The 21,246-nt window shown below is 42.4% G+C and overlaps 2 protein-coding genes and 1 pseudogene across 6 annotated transcripts in view; 2 read left to right on the forward strand and 1 right to left on the reverse strand.

Moving 5' to 3' along the window:
- Positions 1–1,261: 1,261 nt before the first annotated feature.
- On the forward strand, positions 1,262–1,606 carry LOC137765716 (large ribosomal subunit protein eL30 pseudogene; annotated as a pseudogene).
- An 8,740-nt stretch (positions 1,607–10,346) lies between these two features.
- DTX3L (deltex E3 ubiquitin ligase 3L) lies at positions 10,347–19,284 on the reverse strand. Its single transcript, XM_068546630.1, has 5 exons — positions 18,811–19,284; positions 17,745–17,950; positions 13,950–15,485; positions 13,311–13,528; positions 10,347–12,469 (listed from the first exon to the last, which is right to left on the reverse strand). Exons 1-5 carry the CDS (start codon positions 19,010–19,012, stop codon positions 12,400–12,402), a joined length of 2,232 nt encoding a protein of 743 aa, XP_068402731.1. The 5' UTR covers positions 19,013–19,284; the 3' UTR covers positions 10,347–12,399.
- The window catches only part of PARP9 (poly(ADP-ribose) polymerase family member 9), a 31,540-nt gene continuing 28,907 nt past the window's right edge, over positions 18,614–21,246 (forward strand). For 4 of the 5 annotated variants that reach the window (XM_068546625.1, XM_068546629.1, XM_068546627.1 and 1 more), the window contains exon 1: positions 18,614–19,184. The gene's annotated coding sequence lies outside the window, so the exon portion shown is untranslated. Of the gene's footprint in view, positions 19,185–19,229; positions 19,319–21,246 lie in introns of those variants that run through there. The other variant, XM_068546626.1, reaches the window with a different exon arrangement.

Genomic DNA, 21,246 nt, shown 5'->3' on the forward strand with positions numbered 1-21,246 from the left:
TCTTTCCATCTATCCAATCAAGAAGGCAGCAAATAACTGTATTTCTATAAGCCAGTTCAATGTCCTGCAAAGAAAATCTTGCTCTCATTAGAGCAATATTAAATTCTTCTGAAATGTAATTTTAGCAGCTTTACAGAATAATTCACTCCAAGTCTGTTGATCTTAACCCGACTAGAAACATTCCCTCTATCTGTCCTTTTGCCTCCTTTACCTCTACATATTCATTTTTCTTTTACCATTATAATGGGTGTGTATACACAATTTGGTATTCTTCCTCTTATGTAACGTGATTTAACCAAATGTTTTCTATTTCCTGCATCATATTTATATTTATGTTTTTAGTATATCACTAGAGTATATCATTTTGATATACCACAGTTAGCTTCTATATTTTGGCATTGTTAGGATCTTAGCTTTCTTTCAGTGTTTCAATATCATAAAATAAACATTGTTTATGTAGACTTTTGGTTTTTATTAAACATTATTTCCTCAGGATAAATTCTATTACTTAGTGGGGGTTAGGCATATTTATGATTCCTTCAATAAAGTACCATTTTGCCCTTCAGAAAGACTGGCTCCATTTGCATTGCTATCATTAATGCATGATATCTGCTGTCCTCAAGACTTGCAGGCTTTGGGTTTTACCACTTTTCAACAGTTTTTCTAATTGTATTTTTAGGTACAAAATGAAACTTCACAGTAGGTGAAGTATTACCAACAAGGTTGACTGAATGTTTTAAAAATCATGTTTTAAAATCATGTTTCTCTCATGGGACTATCTTTTAATCATTTGTTTAAGGGACAGTTGGTATTTTTGCCCATTTATATGAGCTCTTTATACTTTTCAGTTATTGAACTTTTGTGTTTATGTGCAATTTCTCCATTCTTCTGAATTTTTAAAATCTTAGCTTTACTGATGTTCTTTCCATCAAAGCTAAAACTATCTAAGTAATGAACCTGTCCAACTTTTTTCATTTCTATTCCATCAAAAGTCAAAAAGTGATTTCCTCTAGTGCTAGTCTGTTCACATACATGAGAGTGCATTTGTTTTGATTTTTAAGCATTTAACTTTCAATCCACCTGGAATTTTTTGGAGAGTATGGTGGAGGGTGTGGGTCTTTTTAATATTCTCATTATTGATATTATTATATACCAAGGGTCTCAAATTGGTTACCAACAGATTTCAATGTCACCTTTCTCGCCCCCTGGCCATCTTGGCGGCTGCTCTTGGTTGGGGGTGTCCCGCACCTAAGGCAGGGAGATGGTGGCCGCTAAGAAGAAGAAAAAGTCACTGGAGTCGATCAACTCTGGGCTCCAACTCATTATGAAAAGTGGAAAGTATGTGCTGGGGTACAAGCTGACTTTGAAAATGATCAGACAAGGCAAAGCGAAACTGGTCATCCTCGCCAACTGCCCAGCCTTGAAGAAATCTGAAATAGAGTATTATGCCATGTTGGCCAAAACTGGTGTCCATCACTACAGTGGCAATAATATTGAATTGGGCAGAGTGTGTAGAAAATACTACAGAGTATACACACTGGCTATCATTGATCCAGGTGATACTGATATTATTAAAAGCATGCCTGCACAGACTGGTGAAAGGTAAATCATGCACAATTTTTCTTTAATAAAACTGGCCAGAGCTAGTCTTTAAACAAACAAACAAACAAACAAAAGATTTTAATGTCTGCTAGGACAAATTCTTCTCATGACTCCTTTTGAATCTAGAATACTCTTTGATGTTCTTGCCCATTTATTTTTCCACATAAAATAAAAATTACGTGAATTCTATGAAGCATTTTATTTCTAATCAGTGGCTGGTCACCTGAATCCAATAATGTCATGTCCTGTTCTGCGTTGAGGCTGAGTTGCAGCCCTGGTAAGGTTCAGTCTACCTCAGTTTTACTCCTGTCTCTTCAGGATTTTTGGCAGAAATCCCCCTGATGAGTCCAGAATTCTAATCTTTGTCTCACAAGATTTTGGAAGGCTCTGTTCTGCTTGCAGAAGTTTTCTGCTTCTGTTTTTAGAACTCTAGACTCGTGCGTCCCCAGAATTTAACAGATGTTCTGAAGGGACCTCCCAAATCTCCTGCTATAGCTCTGCTGATCTGTTTCCCAGCTCTGCTGATCTGGTCTTCCCTGGGTGCGAGCCCTGGGATCATCCGCCTGGGGCCCACGCCCAGAATCAGCAACTAACACCTGGGTGAAGTGGCTGCAGAAGTCAGCCCTCCCTCTCCAAGAGTCTCCCTTTCTGGAGTCTCAGCCCCTCCGGTTCTCTCTCGTTGACTCAGCAGCTCTCCTCTGCCTGAAAATAGATGATTTCTCTATTTTGTTTCAATTTTCTGGCTGTTTTAGGTATGAGGGTTGGTCTGTCACAGTCTAATCCAACTCAGTTAGAAATAAGTTCATTTCACCTTAAACATTTTCATTGTATCTTCTTATATTTTAAAACCAAAAAAGTTTTTAACTGAGATATATTAAAAGAAAAAAAAAAAACCCACCATGCCACTTCACACCTACCAGGATAACTAAATCAAAAAAGGCAGACAATAATAAGTGTTATCTAGGATGTAGAGAAAGTGCAACACTCATATGTTGCTGATGAGATATTAAATGATACAACCACTTAGTAAAACAGTTTTGCAGTCCCTCAGAAAGTTAGAGTTTACTACATGATCCACAAATTTCACTACCAAGTAGGTACATATTCAAGAGTGAAATATATGTCCACACAAAAGCTTGTACACATATGCTATAGACAAAATCTTTGTGTCCCTCCAAAATTCATTAAAGCCCTAATCTTCAATGTGATGGTATTTGAAGTTGGGGTCAGATGGGAGGTAATTAGGTTTAGATGACATAATGAGGATAGAGCCTCCGATGGGATTAGTGCCCTTATATGAAGATGAAGAGAACAGATCTCTCTGTCTCTCTCTTTCTCTCTCTCCACCATGTGAGGAAATAGCAAGAAGGGGTCATCTACAAATCAGGGAAAGGGCCCTCATGAAGAACCCAATCAGGCTGGCATCCTGACCTCAGATTTCCAGCCTCCAGAACTGTAAGAAATTAATGTTTGTTTTTTAAACCACTCAGTCCATGGTATTTGTCGTAGCAGCCCAAGCTGACTGAGACAACAAATATTCATAAAGCTTTATTCACAACAGTCAAAAATTAAACAATCCATAATCTCCAAAATATACAAATAGCTCATGCAGCTTAATATCAAAAAAAACAAACAACCCAATCAAAAAATGGGTGGAAGACCTGAATAGACATTTCTCCAAAGAAGACATATAGATGGCCAAGAGGCACGTGAAAAGATGCTCAACATCACTAATTATTAGAGAAATGCAAATCAAAACTACAATGAGGTATCACCTCACACCAGTTAGAATGGGCATCATCAGAAAATCTACAAACAACAAATGCTGGAGAGAATGTGGAGAAAAGGGAACCCTCTTGCACTGTTGGTGGGAATGTAAATTGATACAGCCACTATGGAGAACAGTATGGAGGTTCCTTAAAAAACTAAAAATAGAATTACCATACAACCCAGCAATCCCACTACTGGGCATATACCCAGAGAAAACCATAATTCAAAAAGACGCATGTACCCCAATGTTCATTGTAGCACTATTTACAATAGCCAGGTCATAGAAGCAACCGAAATGCCCATTGACAGATGAATGGATAAAGAAAATGTGGTACATATATACAATGGAATATTACTCAGCCATAAAAAGGAACGAAATTGGGTCATTTGTTGAGACGTGGATGGATTTAGAGACTGTCATACAGAGTGAAGTAAGTCAGAAAGAGAAAAACAAATATTGTATATTAACACATATATGTGGAATCTAGAAAAATGGTACAGATGAACCTGTTTCCAAGGCAGAAATAGAGACACAGACATAGCGAACAAATGTACGGACACCAAGGGGGGAAAGGGGAGGTGGGATGAAATGGGAGATTGGGATTGACATATATATGTACATATGTATAAAATAGATAACTAATGAGAACCTGCTGTATAGCACAGGGAACTCCACTTCACTGCACAGTAGAAACTAACACAACATTGTAAAACTACTATACCCCAACAATTAAAAAAAATAAACAATCCAAATGTCCATCATAAATGAATGGATAAATAAAATGTGGTATATCCATACAATAGAGTATTATTTGGCAATAAAAAGTAACAAAGTTCTGATACATTCTACAACATGAATGAACCTTATTTGATCACTGTGGTTCTACTTATATGACACTCTGAAACTATAGGGACCAAAATCTGACCAGTGTTTGCCAGGGGCTCATCTGGAGTGAAGAGGTTGATTACAAAGGGACTGGCGGGAATTTGGGGGAGTGTTGAAGTTCTTTTATATCTTTGTATCTTGTGGTTGTTACACAATTGTATACGCTTCTCAAAAGTCACAGAACTGTATACTAAACAGTATGAATCTGCTGTATGTAAATTATACCTTAATTTTTAGAAATACAGGAAAAGTCAATAGCATTCATATACACAAATAATTAGTTAAAAGATATAGTGAATGAGAAAAGCTCATTTACAACAGCAAGAAAAAAGATAAAATATATAGAAACAAACTTAAGAAATTTCTATGTAAAAAAGCATAAACGCTCTTTAAAGACACAAAAGTAGATCTGAACAAACGAAATGGTGAGAACACCTCAACACCATCTCAAGATAGCTCTCTGCAATTTAATTTACAAGTTTAATGCAATTCAAATAAGAATCCCAGCGAGCTTTTTTTTTGACATTGGTCATAAATCAGAAGCCTATCCTAAAGTTCATAAGGAAAGAAAAGTACACAAGAATATGGAGGAAAACATTGAGATGGAAGAGCTCTGTAGGGGGACTAGCCCTGACTTTAACGTATACTACAAAGCGTCTCTAAAACGGATGAATAAACAGGTCAATGGAGTAGTCAATGGAACAGAAGTTCCAGAATAGCCAAACTACACCTAAAAATCTAGTATATGATAAATGAAGGTGGTATCTCAAGTTAATGAGGCAGTGATAATCTTTTTAATAAATGCTGTTTGGATTTAAGTATTACCAGAGATAAAAATATGGATACCCATTCAGAAGAAAAGATAAAATTAGCTCCATTTCTCAAAACATACACAGGAATACACAGGAAACATACACAGGAAGTTTATTAAGGAATAAAATTCAAATGGATCAGAGATCTAAATGTAAGAAATAAAGCATTACGAATAGAAAAAAAAAGCATGGGGAGACTATAACCTACACGTGATGTAGGGGAAAGCTTTTAAAATGTGACTAAAGGTCCAGATGCAATAAAATGAAAGATTGGTAAATTTTACTATATAAAAATAAAAAACGTTTGCATGGCAAAAAAAAAAAAAAAAGCCACAATAAGCAAACTCAAAAGACAAATGACAAAATGAGAGGAAATATTCATAAGATACATCACAATAAATGACTAATATCCCTAACTTATAAGGAAAGTTTAAAATTTGGAGGGAAAGAGACCAAAAATGCTATGGAAGAGACTACGCACAACTCTCCTCTCCCAGGGCAAGCCAGGGTGGTGAGCGCCTACCCCAAGACAGGTGTAGAAGGACCGAGATCTCTGCACCGCTTTGCCCCTGCGAGGCAGAGCGTCGCGCGTGCGCAGGACGCCTGGTGGGACAGCTGGATCTCACCTTCCTCTCCGCCCCCGGGGCGCCCCTCACCAAACAACCCGAGGAAAAGCGCCAGGAAGAGGACGGGCTCCCTGACTCCTGGCGGAACTCTGGCTCACGGCTTTCAGTCTCTTTGGGCTCAGGAAGTACAACTTGGAGGTCAGTTCTTCAAAGGGTTGGGGGCCCCAGCACCCCTGGACGGTTAGACCAGCAGCGGCGGGAGCGCAGGCGCAGCCCTCCTCAGCTCCGCTCATCTGCCCCCACTGTAGGGCCCTGCCCCACCCAGCAGGCTGTGCCTTGATCTTCTTTCGATTTCTTTTCTATGAAAATCGCTTATAGCTGTTTTAGGATTATGTCACCCTTTTGGGACAGACGTTGCTGTTAGACAAATTCTGGGGTCAAAATCCTGGACTTTATAATTCATTAGTTGTGTAGACTCAGTCAACTGCATCTGTACAATGGGCAGAGCTGTAACTACTTCATGATGTTGTCATGAGGCTTAAATGAGATAATGTCTGTAGAGTGCCTGGCATATTTTATTTTAAAAAATCAGTATTAGTTCCCATTTCTGCTGGGCAACCCATTTCTACCCCACCCCACTTTCCCTACACACTCATCCTCAGAAAAATACACTGGGTCCTTTTCATGCCCCCTAAGACAGGGATAGAATCAGGTGTCCCTCCGGCCTGACATTATTTAATGTCATTCAGCCAACATGTAGTGAAGGCCCTGGCATCGTGTTAAGATTATAAAGATGATTTAGACACGGATCCCTTCTCTCTGGGGTAAGTGTAGTAGTAAGGGGAAAGAAAAGCTAAAAGAAAGACTACATATTTACTTGCTGTATCTTGAAAGGTCCTGGCAGGATATAGATGGTATACTCAAAATGGGTAAGTGGATTTTGATATCACATCTGCATTAACAGAGATATGTATAGTATATTAGGAAACCAGAGAAAAGGTGGTTCATAATTTGGAGACAAATTAGAAAGAAAGTTTCTATACTAGTGGCATTTGAGTAAGAACTTGAGTGATGAGGAGGAGATTTGTAAGAGGAGAATGAGGTGCTAGGCCATGAGAGGGAGAGAGAGCGAGAGAGAGGGAGAGCGCACCCTTGTACGCAGAGCAAAGGCCAGAAGAATGAAAGTATAGACTGTGGTTTGGAAGAGTTGGTAGTCTGGTGTGAGTGGACCATTAGTGGCTTGGCGGGGAGGAAGGGACATGAGGTAAGCAAAGTAGAATGAAAAATACTTAACGGCCATGCTGTGGAGTTTGAACTTGATTTTCTAGGTCAGTGTCCTCAAAATGTGGTTCTCAGACCAGCAGCATCAGCATCACCTGGGACCTTGTTAGGAATGAAGATTTGGGGGCCCAACCTCACATCTACTGGGTCAGAAGCTCTGGGGGTGGGTCTTAGCAATCTGTGTTTTGCTGTGCCCTCCAGGTGATCTGACACAAGATCAAGTTTGAGAAGCACTGCTCTAGGCATCAGGGAGTCACTAAAGGCACTTCATCAGAGGAGTGATGCGATCGGAGCTGTTTTTTCAAAAGATAGTTTGAGGTGGGAGGAAGAAGGGGGAAGGGGACAGAGTCTTTAGGGGTAGTCCAGTGATTCTGGTGAGGGAACAAGGAAGATGCCAACTGGGCAGTGAGCTTTGAAATGAGGGAGAGGCAGGACTGGTGACAATAGATTTGTGGGATATGGGTGTGGACAAAGAATGTCACCTGCCATTTCAGTGAAGAAAGGATGTTTTGGCTCTGAAGCCATCAACCACTGCAGCTGTCTTCCCCCACCCCTGACCCCCACAGTGCACCCCAAGGGGAATTCAGGATGGAGAAAAACAGGATACTGGCCCTAGGTAGTGAAGATTCATAGTTTAGTGCTTTTCTATGTATGTGGATTATTGACATTATTCCTTTGATATGCATCTTAACTTGCAAAGCAGTGGCACAGGGTGGGGTGAGGGGTGAGGACCCACGGTATTGCATAGCATTTCATCTTAGTTTGCCTCACTTCCCTGTTTGTTTGTTCTCACCTTCACTGACCTGATGTGCACCTCCCCAACAAATTGTTAGTGTCTTACTCTTTGCCTAGGGCTCTGTGTTTTAGAGGCTGCAAGTCCCAATTAATAGAAAAGGAAATAGTGCCCAACTCCCATATGGAAATCAAGGCAAAAACAGTACTAAACCAAAACGTAAGTGTAAGGAAGTCCAACAAAAGTTTGGTTTTTCTCCTAATGGCTGCTTTGATGCTATCTGTGATGTTGTGATTCATAATAAGAATATATGTTTGGTCTTCATCCCCATTTCTGGCACTGAGCTCCTAAAACCCTTGAAATTTCCGCAGTGCTGAGAGTGAAAAGGGTGTCTTTTGTTATGTTAATGAGGTGACTTTTGGGAAGCACCTAAGGTTGGGGGCTGGTTGCCAGAGAAACCAACCCTGATTAGAGGGTTGGAACTTTCAGTCCAGGGAGAGGAGAGGGACTGGAGATTGAGTCCAACCACCAATGACCAACGACTTAATCAGTCATGTCTATGTTTTTAAGCCTACATAAAAATCCAAAAGGACGGGGTTTGAAGAGCTTCTGGGGTTCAATTCACTTGGAGATTTGGGGAGAGTGGCTGTTGTCCAACTGAAGTTCATGTGCCAGATGCACACTGAGGCCAAACAAACTGAAATGTTGGAGTTTGGAATGGAGAAAGGTTTATTGCAGGGCCAAGAAAGGAGAATGGACGGCTCATGCGCAAAAGACCCGAATTCCCTGATGGTTTTTGGGGAAGAGTTTTTATAGGCAAAATTGGGTTGGGGAGAGAGCTGCAGGGTGTGTGACCTCCCTCTGATGGTTTGGTGGGGAGGTAACTGGGTGGTGTTCCTGGAATCTCAATCATCAGCTGTCTGGTTCCAACCAGTCTGAAGTCCACATGCTTGTTTTCAGCCTGAAGTTACCATCCTCCACCTGGGTGGGGACCTTAGTTCCTGTAGAAGAACTCAGAGATGATAAAAGAAATTTTCACATGTTGAGGTAAAGGGAAGTCATTCTGGCTTACACATGAGTTAACTTGAATTTTATGCTAACTAGAATAGCCAGTTTGTGGCCTATCAAACATACGTTGTACATCTGCTTTAATTATTAAAGAAGAGGGTGCATTGACCAGAAGTAAAGAATGTCCATGTTAAAAATAAAGATTAAATGCCTCTCTTCCTGGGATGCCAATGCTGGTACTCCTTTGATGATGAGAATACCTTCCCAGGTGCCAAGGCCATACTACTTGCTGTGTACGTCCTGATCTGTTTTTTGGATTTTTTTGGTTTTGTTTTTGAAACCTTGAAGGAATGTATCCCTGACTTGTTTGATGTTCTTTGTTCTGACAAGACATAAAACTGTGCTGAAAACCATGCTTCTCCAGAGCAGGTCTCAGAGTTATCTGAGAGGCTGTCTTCTGGGCTATAGTCCTCAGTTTGGCTCAGATAAAACTCTTTTCTATTCCTATTATAAATTGTTTACTGATTATTTTTGTGGACAGAGATATGTATCAGATTGTTATGTATGTCCCTTGAGGAGGAACCAGGAGCCTGCCCATTGCTGCATTATTGCTTCTTGACTGCCTTTCCTTTGTTTCTGCATTCCCTCACTCCTCTAATTAGTAACTGTTTGAATCTGCCCTTTGGAACTCAGGGAAGGTCTAGGAGGCTGAAACCTTTTTCCCTACAAACAAGAAATGGGGGGCACGGAAAGGCTTTCGTACCCAGGAGAGCCCCACAGGGTTCTGCTCGGTTTTGTGGAGCACCTGGAAAAGGCATGGAAGCTCCATGCCCTTTCCCCATATGCATCTCTTCCATACAGCTGTTCCTGAGTTATATCATTTTATAGTAAACCAGTACTCTAGTGAGTAACCTGGTTTCCTGAGTTCTGTGAGCTGCTCTAGCAAATTACTTGAACCCAAGGAGGGGGTCATGGGAACCTCTGATTTTATAGCCATTCGGTCAGAAGCACAAGAACAATCTGGACTTGCAATTGGCACCTGAACTGGAGGGCAGTCTTGTGGGGCTGAGCCCTTACCTCTGGAATCTGATGCTATCCCCAGGTAGAAAGTGTCAGAATTGAGTTGAACTGTAGGACACTCAGCTGGTGTTGGATTGCTTGGATGTATGGGGGAAAATCGCACACGTTGAAATTGGATACAGAAACTTACTATCTTTAGAGAGACATCAAATATCTCAATATTATTTGTAATTCTCTTTTTTTCTTTGGAGAAAAAGGTGCCCTAATTTGCTGGGGCCTAGTGAGCTATTTCAGTAATCCAGCACTAATGCTAGAAAGGTGAAACAAAAACTCTTGCAGCAAGGAGGGGCAAGTGTAGTTTGATGGGTTATTATGTATGCTTTCTCTAAAAGGAGAGAAGAGATGAAACCTGCAGTCTACCTTTACCTTTGTAGTAACCTATGTGATAAGGAGGAAAAATACTAAGAAATGTGATTTTTACAGCTGAACGTGGCAGCAGTGAAGTCAATAGTAAAGTTCTACTGTGATACTGTTTAGCAACAGCTACACACAAAATCAAGCAAAGACATCTGCCCACATGGTATGTTGTACACTGTATGTATTGTAGGAAACACCCAGAATCTAAACCTAAGGAAAAAGAAAAAAGAAGTGGGAAGGAATGCAATCTGTTCCTAAAATGGATATAACTTTATTTATAGCAGATATCAATGATAATACCTTCCACAGAGCACAAGCAGTAATCCAAAGGCTCACAAACCACACTATGAAACTTGCGTACACGTTGCAATCAAGGATCCAGCCCTTAGCAGGGACCAAACTTTTGCTTTTTTGAAGCAAATTTAGCTAAAATATCCATAGATACAAAACAATCATAACTCTAAGACTTTAATGAATCACCAAAAACTAAATGTCTAATCTGATTTTTTAAAAAAAGACATATCATTTACCTTAAACTTCCTCAACTCTCCGGACAAAGAAAAAGATTCTGGTTTTTCAAGTTCTTCAAACAGGAATTCCTCAGAGGAAATCTGCCTTGAGCACTGGGCAGGAATCCATTTCTGAGAGAAGCTCAGAATAATGGGAACGCCTCAGCTTCCTCCATGGAGGAAAAGACCCCTGTAGGAGACAGTACAGCTCTAGGGCACAGAAGCCTTGGAGCCAGACTAACTCCTTAGAATCCCAGAACTTCTGCTTATTAATTATGTGACCTTTGTCAAGGTACTTATCCTCTCTGTGCATCAGTTTTCTCAGTTATGAAATGGGGATACCAATAGTATCAATCACACAGATATAAAGCTCTTATAAAGGGGACAAAATAAGTACACAATATTAACTATTACTGTCTGACCAAGAAAACTGTGTGTACACGTATCTTTAGGAAAAGAAAATGACATCTCTTTCATCATTTTTGGAGAGAGGCTGGGACATGGATAACGAGATAGTTTGCAGTTAAAACTTTCTTCTGACTTGAAGAACCATTTAAAAGTAAATTTTGACATGTCCGTATTCCTTATGGTAGGCACGACTCTAGTCTTTTCTCTGTCCAGAAATTATTAGGGAGACATATTTTAAGGGAGAAAGCATGACGTGGTAGGACTTAGCAAAAGGGAGGAAAAGGGTTTTTTCTCATTTTTCTCATGAGAAAATGAGAGTCTGTGGAGATTCCTGTGATTTATCTGTTAAAACTGCAAGTGGGGTATACATAAAAGTACAATAATATCCAGAGGGAAAAATGTTCAGAGATGGGTAGCATTACTAGGGCAGGGGAAGCGCACACCGTATGGCAGGTTATAAGAATCAGCAGGGAGCAAGGACAAAGTTAGAGGCCGGTCAGAGTTCAGAGGCCACAAGTTCTGGAGTAAGAAACTCCGTTTCCCAAATAAGTGGTGAGGACTCCAGAGCTGTCTTCCTTACTCCTGCCTGTGCCAAAGATTTAAGGAACATGTTTCTCTGCGGGGTTACTAGCAACTTGAGTCAGGCAGCAAACATTTATTAAGCACCAACTGTTCACCAGGCTCTGTGTTGTCAAAAATAACAGCCTTATTCCCTTTATTACCAAGGTTGCTCAGGCTCTGTCCTGGCCACTCCTCTGGCCATGGGGCAGGAAGGGGACCGTAGGTCTCTAATTTTGCATAACCAAAGCCCTCCTCCCACCCGACCACCCTTCACATTAGGGTTTTACTTTTAGGGTAGGGGTCGAAGAGCAAACAGACAAAACTGAAGGACTACCCAAGAGATGGCAATAAAAGGAGGATCCACTGACAGCTGGTACTTCAGTTGAACAACACAGAAGATGATTTCAGATCCACAGCACTCCACCCCTCTAGCCTCCACAAGGATGACACGAGAATGAGGCACACTACCTCTGCAGCAAGATTACACAGATCTCCGGGGCTTTTATCTTCCAGAAAATGTAACACTCCAGAAATGACAGACCAGCAGATTCTTACTCTTACACAAAGCACGTCTTTTTTTTTTTTTTTTTTCTGGCTGTGCAGCCAGGATTTTAGTTCCCCAACCGTGGGATCGAACCTGTGCCCCCTGCAGTGGAAGCTTTCGGAGTCCTAACCCCTGCACCACCGGGGAATTCCCCACAAACCACTTCTTGAGATGAAACAATTTTAAAGGTGTTTTTACATAAGGATTTAGATTAGAATTTACTCTGCTTCTTCAACTGTGCCTTTTGCAAGCTTGGCTCAACTTTTCCTTCCAATACTCTTCTTACTCAATTCCTTTATCTTTCAGCTCCTGTTTGACACGTTTCAGATAGTCAGGATCAGGGTAGCCATACCTGCAGAAGAAAAAGGCCCTTAGCTTCATCACAGATGGTTTTAAAGAATCTGTACAGTAGGTCCCTGGCATTAACATTCAGTGTTGCGAATATTCACAAGCAATCCTGAAGGCTGATTTGTAAGTGTGCTGATGTGAGTCATTTCGCTAGTGAGTAGGCCTAGCTGTCTGCCCAGGATCTGCCTTCCAACAAGACTTCAGTTTTCAGCTCATGGTTAGCAATGACTCTTATAAAGTTATAATATACTATATTTTTATGGAGGGTAATCATTTTGCTACAGGAAGATTTTCAAATTTGGGAAATTAAGTCTTAAGATGTATTCCTTTTTGAATATTAAGGGTCTGAGGTATTCTATCTGAATTTCATAAAGAGCAATTGGATTGCCCATAATACAACTTCCATCTCCATTAAGTAAGATTTTTCTAGAGTTCTGTTAGCCAAGTGAATTTAGGATCTCTATGGACTCATGGGAGGGGAGGGTAGAAGAAAGGGTGATCTTAAAAGAAGACGAAGTAAATAACATTCGTAGGATCTACCCTTCAAATAGACATGAAACCCCAAATTAAATCACCTTAGATTCCATTCATCTTGGATTCTGAAGATCTGCTGCCCACTGATGCAAAATTTATTAACTGTATGACACTTTGTGGTTGGGAGGGTAGAAGGTCATAGGAACCAATCTTTCTATCTTTGAGATGATCACCCCAAATGAGCATCTGTCAAAATACTGCATCCAATCCCACTGCTAGAAACTGTCTCCTTACAGTCACATCCTCAAATCACCATGTTTTACGACCTCTAAATTCTGTTTAGCAGCCATTCTGTTTCAAAAGCTTCTCACCTTTCTGGTCCCCCAAACCTGGACGTTTTGTGGTGGATATCATTCCACGTAATGACATCTGAGACTCCTAATACTCGAGAGTCTCCCACTGTGAAAATCAGTTTTTGGTCAAAGGCCCTACGAAGCAGGTGCAAAACCTCATTTCCTTCCTTGTTATCAGGCAAGTATGCAGTTCGACATGTTCCAGAAAATCTCTTTCCTGGGTTTGGGTGCTCTTTCTATATGAAGGCAAGAAAATGTCACATGAAAACATTGTGTCAGAATTTTACTATATGTGTAGATGTGTTCATATGCGTATAGAGCAAACAAAAATCAACAAAAGTATTCAAGGTTTGCTCACGTTCTCCATATAATTCATATTTCTCCTCTTTCCCCAAGTTCATGCTGGGAACACTATCCACCTTCCTGACTTCCCCCACTCCAGCGCACAATCACCACCCACCCTTTCTCTGCCTTAATAGACACAAAAGATACCTAAATTATACGTAAACATTGTTAGCTGTATCAGCATTTAAAATCCTTGCATATGACCATGGAGATAACTACCTGGGAAATCCACTGTCTAATTGGTAACAGTCCCTGTTGCTCTGGTAATCCCAGCATACTGGAAAGAAACCCATGGACCTCAGAAACACTTACTGTTTGTATGCCTTCTTCAATACTGTAAGTAATCACAATGGTGCCACAGGATTCATAACCTGGAAGTGAGTCTTTTTTGAAAACGACATGCATGTTTCCATCTGGCTGATTCCCTTTCTGGACACCATAGGAAGTCTGGCACAAAGGACAGACTGGCTTATATGACAAGGCTTTGTTGATACAAGGGCTGCAGAAATCATGCTTGCACTTTGAGAGCACTTTTCTGTTGCTAATGGTGTTCAAACAGATGGTACATATGTCCTTTTCCTTGTCCACTTCTGACACCTCAGAACTGGCAGAGCGCTGCAATGTTGGTGAAGCTGTTTTTGAATCATTACTATCAGTGTCCGTGGGTGTTTCATTCCATTTCTCTCTAGCTAATGGAGACATTCCCCCTCTGTTTAAGACATACTGTTTTGCCTTTGTAAGGTGATTTGGCAACCCAATCAAAGTCATTGACTCTTGATTTAGCACAAAGTCTATATCTGGATGCCTTTTTCGAAAGTCATCAGAGAACTTGGTCCCATGTAAGTGCTTTGTCCCCTTGCCCAAAAGTTTCAGCAAAAGAACTTCTCTCACAATCTGACATGAGACATGTTGATAGGCATCGATGAAACTTGAATAAGCATGCACAGATAGATCTAACTCCTTGGTTTTAGGTTCAAATAGAATGCAGGTTTTCTGACTTGTTCCCAAAACCTTACTTTGAGTGTCATACTTTTTTTCTATCTGTGATATCTCCTGGAGTAACTCTGCTTCTAAAAGCTTATAGTGAGCAGTGTCAACCTCAATTCCATTCATCATGTGCTTGGGAGTCACTATTTTCACAGGCGCCTTGGGAAGACTTTCAGAGATTTGTGAGGCAAGAAAATGTTTGGCAGCTGAAATGTCATATGCGGTCCCAAGGAGAGTTAATTCTCCTCCCTTCTCCTTTATGAGGAGCTTTGTAAACTGGTGATTTAATTCCTGTTTGATTTTGTGTGCCTGCTCACTGTCTGCCAGAGCAACGCATTCCTGCTTCAGCGTCTCCACACTCTTCTGAAATGCTCTGACAAAAGACTCGCGAGCTGCTTCGAGGTTACCTGATTGACTTGAGGTGAAGTCTAAATAGACCATATTCGGAGAACTCTTCGGAGTTTTTATTTTTGTACCAAATCTTTTCTCTATTGAGTATATTTTATCAGGGCAGGTGTATGTGAAGTATTCAAAGAGAGCCAAGGGAACTTCAAAACCGTTGTTTTTTTCTTCCGACCTGGTTTTTGGTTCAGAGGGAGAAACACAGCTGTTCCCGTCCTGCTGATGGAGTGGCTCCCTCTCTGTTGTCAAAGGGGAAGATTCTCGTTTCTGCTCCTTTTCCAGGAGGTGTTCACTCAAGAAGCCATGTATTTTTTCAATATCTCTGAAGTCACCGCGCACTTTCTCAATTCCTTCATGGCCCTTCACTCGTTCGACATTGGGGCAGAGAATGGCGATGTGTTCCCTCTGCTCTTTAGAGAACAGGTGACAGTTCAGTTCAGCCGTGACAGTAAGAAAGATCTGAAATTTTAAAAGGGAACAAATAAAATCTATTAGACATCCAGGTCTACGTTCCTCTCAGGAGAATGTCTAGAGACTAGAGAAATAACCGCCGTGACTTCTTTCAAATCCTTTTTGCAAAGCATGCAATGTACTACAACCCAGAGGCACCCAGCCCTGTCTGTACATTAGAATGGCCTGGGGAGAAAAAAAAAACAACAAAAAAAAAAACCAAGGCCCAAGCACATCTCCAGAGATTCTGATGTAAATGTAGAGCCTGGGCACTAACATTTTTAAAAGTTCCATGGGGCTTCCCTGGTGGCGCAGTGGGTAAGAATCCGCCTGCCAATGCAGGGGACACGGGTTTGAGCCCTGGTCAGGGAAGATCCCACATGCCACGGAGCAACTAAGCCCGTGTGCCACAACTACTAAGCCTGCGCTCTAGAGCCTGCAAGCCACAGCTACTGAGCCCACGTGCCACAGCTACTGAAGCCTGCGCGTCTAGAGCCCGTGCTCCGCAACAGAGAAGCCACCGCAATGAGAAGCCCACACACCGCAATGAAGAGTAGCCCCCGCTCGCCGCAACTAGGGAAAGCCCACGTGCAGCATCGAAGACCCAATGCAGCCATAAATAAATAAATAAATAAATAAATTTATTAAATAAAAAAAAGAGTTCCATGGACAGGAAGTCTGGATTCTAGAGCTGCCACTATTGCTTTGACCTTGGGGAGTAGGGCAGAGGGAAGGCACTTCGTTCGACTTTCTGGGTAAACTGCTATGTTTCTCACTGAAGAGTGTGAGCCTGGGAGGGAGCCATAAATCTGAGGGTGATGTCTTTTCCTATTATTGTTTTTTCTCTTCTGCCCTCATCCTTCTTTCTTTTTTTCTCTTTTTAAAAAACAAAACAAAACTAACCCCCTAACTGCATGCAATGTTGCTGGGCCCTCTAAACCCTGGCCTTTAGAAGCTCAAGTATAAGACAAACACCAGATTAGGTGAAAAAGGACAGAGGCAAATTGAATGTAATATAAAAGCAAGATTCCTAATGTTTTGTTCTCCCTCGAGGTCTTTGCACAAGCTATTTCCTCTGCATATAACATCCTTCCTCTAGATCTTCAAAATGTTTCCTGAATCCAGCCACTTCTCACACCTCCATCAGGACCACCCAGAGTCCAAGCCATTGTCATCTTGCACCTGACTCACTGCAACCCCTCCTAACTGGACTCTGACCTTCCACTTCAGCCTCTTCCTAGATTCTGTTCTCCACACAGCAGCCAGAGTGATCCTGCAGAAGTGTGAACCAGATCACTCTATTCCCCTGCTTAAAACCATCTAAGGAATCTCTTAACATTTAAGTTAAAATCCAAAGTCCTAACCTTTATCCCTCAAAGACCTGACTTCTAGGTACCTCTCCAAGTTCCTCTCTCACTCTCTCTCTTGCTCTCTGCCCTCCAGCCACGCTGGTCTCCCTCTTTGAAGCTCTTGGGCTCAGGATGTGAGCTCCTGTCTGGATGTGTGTGGGGAGGGGGGGAGGGGGGGTGTCAGCTTTACACTTGTTTTTTTCCCTCTGCCTAGAACCTTCTTCCCCTAGAAATCCACTTAGCTAGCTCCCTTACTTCATTTGTGTCTCTACTCAGAGGTCACCTCATTTGAGAGGTTTTTCCTGATATCCTATTTAAAATAGTAGTTCTGTTACTATCATTTATCCTGCTTTATTCTTCTTCCTAGCAGATATTTATCACTGGCAGATATTTTATTCCGTATCTATATGTTTAGTATTATTGTCTGGTTCCCTCACTAGAATGTAAGGTCCCTGAGGGCAGGGTCTGCTGTGTTCCTGGCTGATCTTCAGCTCCTGTGACAGTGCCTGGCACACAGTAGGCAGTTGATACTGATTTGTCGAATGACTCTGCATGGCTGGCCCCTGCTCATCATTCAAGTCTCAGGCCAAATGTCACCTCCTCAGAGACTCTGACTTCTGGTCGGAAATAACACAGATTCCTTCTCCTTCCTTGCCCTGGCCCTGTCACTCTCTAAGGCAAAACCCCATTATATTTTCTCCTTAGCACGTATCACTCTCTGAAATGGTTTTATTTATTTTGTTTTCTTGCTTATTGTCTTTCTATGTACCTCTCCATCCCCAGCAGGGACCTGTCTGTTGTGTTCGCCTCTGTGTCCCAATGTCTACAACAGTACCAGGCTCATAATAAATCCTCAGCAAATTGGTCCTTGGACTGGAGAGGAAGTTGCAGGAACATACCTAGCTCCTTCAATACTCACCTTCTGGACACAGGAATCCACAACGCTAGAAATGTCCTTTTCATTTGGATGCTTCTCACCAGGCCTCGCCCCTTTTCGTGACTGTGTCAAAGAAGACATCCTGGTGTTCTTCTCTACTGCATTTTCATTGGGTTCCAGGAAAACAGTCACAGGTTTGTCGTCAACCACAATTTGGTGCTTTCCTTTCTTCAACACTCCCTCCTTACCTTCAGTGGAGACATTAAATATATACATACACATAGAAATGGGAGCAATTTCAAATAATCCTCTTACTCATGCATCTGTACCTTGCCCCAGCACCCTCCCAGTAAGGGCTGCTCCCGGCATCCTGGAATGGTGGGTTGGTGATAAGGTGAGGGAGCTATTCCAAACTCTAAAGTAGGCAGCTGAAGTTCTACTGTAGAAAGGAAAGCTTAATGATAATGGAATATCGTCCACTCATTAACAGTTTCAGGAAAGTCATGTTCCTGAAACTGTTGCCAGTTCCCCATTTCAATGACACTCATTATGAGTTAAATGAAAACAGCAGGAATCAGAAGTGTAGACTCAGTTTTACAACTACTATGTGTTTACTGACATTCAGAGGAAAAGGCTGGGAGGAAATATATCAAAATGTTCACATTGTTTCTCTCCAGGTGGTTTTCTTCTTTATTCTTTTCTCCCTTTTCCATAGTGAGCATATATAACTTTTCGAATTCTCAAAAACAAATCAGTGGAATAATTATATAAAACATAAAAGTGAAATTCCTAAGTGACAAGGGCTGACAGGCGTCTGGGGGTGGCAAGCGTGTTCTGAGAGCTGAGAAATAGGAGTCACGGCGTGGAGACTGCAAAGTATCAACTTTCAGGCGCAGTCGGCCCAGGTCAGAGACTGGGGACTTGTGAGCACTGTCCTCCTCTCTGGGGCTGCGCCTCTTGCCAGCAGGATCCCCAGGTTCCTGTCCCCCACCAGACTTTCTCCCGCCCTCTCTCCTAGGTCAGCTTGAACTGGGTCTGCATGGAGCCCCCCACCCCTCCCCTCTTCCCAGGGACGGTGGTTGCCCCCCAGCCCGGGCCCGCAGCTCACTCGCCCTTTGCACGAACTGCACCCGGAAGGTGTCCGAGTTGGGGTCGTTGCGGTCCAGGGCCTGCACGGTGCACTCCCCGCCGCCCGACTCCCGGCTCTGGAAGTACTTTTCCAGCTTCCATGTAAGGCGGGTGCCGGGATGCGACACCCGCACGAGCAGCGGGGACGGCGGGCAGAGGTTCGAAGCCATGGCTCTCCGCATGGGGATGGCGCCGCGACTCGCGACGCCGCTGTGCCGGGCCCGGGCAGGGGTGCGTCCGGCCCCGCCGCCCTGGAGCGCAGTTTCAGTTTCGCTTTTCCGGAGATCACTCTCGGTTCCCGGCAGAGCCACACCCGCTCCTCTCTTCGCTGCCCTCCCTGCCGCGGACTGCCGGGTGAGTAGGTCCTGTCCACTGTTCCCGGGGCGGTGGGGCGCCGAGGCGCCCGGGTCTCCTCTCCTGCGGACTCGGGCGGGGAGCGGGCAGGGGAGAAGCGGTCGAGAGACGCGCCCAGGGCCAAGCCTACCCTGGTGAGGATGGAGGCTGGGCAGATGCTCAAGTCAAAGAAAGTTTCTCCTGAGTTTGTGATTCCTTTTTTTTTTTTCCTTTTAACTCTTACTGTTGTTACTATTATTTGCAGCTGAAATGTAATTCACATTCTGAATTCAGGTTAAACTTACCTACACTTTTTTAAAATTTGGATTTGTTCACCTGCGTTGTGACACAGCACATGTTACCTTCTCTAACGCTATGCTTTAGACTGGCTCTTGGGGCTTTTCTGCTCTCATTTCTCGATTTGGCCAACAATACTGAACTCCATGCTGTGCCCTGTGTACTAGGGAATAAAGGTGAAAGGGGAGGCACCTGACCTCACCTGCTGGTAGGGTGAGGTAGACTTGTGACTAAAGAAGCAAAATCTCTTGAAGGCCTCGAGAGGAAGTTTGAAGAAGCATCTTAAAAGAGAGGAGAGGGAGGGATGGGGAGCATCAAAGGCACAGAGACCACTGTATCTGAAGCACAGAGGGGACACTGAGGCCTTGGGAAGCTGTGATGAGTAAGGGAGATGACGGAGGAAGGGTCTAGATCAGTGCTGTCCAATAGAAATATAATGTGAGCTACATATTAATTTTTTTTAGTAGCTATAATTTTTAAAGTACAAACAGGTGAAATTAATTTTAATTTTGTGTTATTTAGCTCACTATATCCTAAATTAACCATTTAGGCATGTAATCAATGTTAAAAACTTATTAATGAGATATTTTACATTCTTTTTTGTCATCCTGGGTCGTTGCAATCCAGTGTTTATCTCACATTTACATCACCTTTCAGTTGTGATTAGCCACATTTCAAGTGCTCAAGAGCTACATGTGGCTAATGACCCACACTGGACCGCACAGTTCTAGACGGTGAAAAGTCTTCAAGATCGTAACGAGATATGGAAGGCTCGTAGGTAGGGCAAGCAGGAGAGTGACATGTCAGATGTGCATTTTAGAAAGCTGGTGTTGACAATCATGTGAAGGACACATTTCCATGCAGGGATGAATGGAGGTGGAGAGGCCAGAGGTAAGATTTTTTTGCACGTGGCTGGTAAGACTGGAAATGGGTGAGTCTTTATGAAGAGCAATTTGCCAGTGCTATCAGAATTATGACTGCATATACATCCCTATTCTGCAGTTCCACTTCTAGGAATTTGTCCCGTTTATTGATTAGCACCTGTGTGTAGTGACCTATGTACTAAGTTGTTCTTTACAGCCTTTTTTATAATAGCAAAAGATTAGAAACTCCTTGTGTCCATAAAAGGGGGTACTAGCAGTTGAATAACTTATAGTGCATCTATGCAATGGAATGCAATGAGCAGTAGAAAGAAGGAAGACCCTCTCTATGTGCTAACATGGAAAGATCTCTAGAATACATTAAATGGAAAAGGGAAGATGCAGAACAGTGTGTATAACATGCTACCTTTTGAGGATGGGCACAGGCTCTGAAGAGCACTCTGACCAAGGTGATGTCCCAGAGCTTCCTCCCCATGAGGGCAAAGACCCAGAGGTGAAGGAGAGTTTGGAGAACATCGAGTAGTGCCATTTCGCAGCACTGTAATTCCGCCGGAGCATTGGGTATGTAAAGGGGAGGCTGGGAAACTGATATGACAGAGAGACCCTTGAATGCCAGGCTGAAGAGCTTGATCTTTACCATAGGTGATGGAGTCTGCTGAAGGTTTTGAGCAGAGAGTGCTTTTCAAATAAATGCCTTCTTTGTGAGGAAAAAAATATGCTTCTTTTGTGTAAAAATGCTTCTGGAAGGACACAGGAGAAGCTAATAACAGTGATTGCCTCTGGGAAGGGAATTTAGTGAGGGGAGTAGGAGGGAGCCTTTTATACTTTTGAAATTTGAACAATTCAAACAATAAAACATAAAATTAAGTACATTTAAATGTTTAAAAAGAATGTATTGCCATAGC

The sequence above is a fragment of the Eschrichtius robustus genome, chromosome 6 (genome assembly GCF_028021215.1).
Source record: "Eschrichtius robustus isolate mEscRob2 chromosome 6, mEscRob2.pri, whole genome shotgun sequence".
NCBI classification, from domain to species: Eukaryota; Metazoa; Chordata; class Mammalia; order Artiodactyla; family Eschrichtiidae; genus Eschrichtius; species Eschrichtius robustus.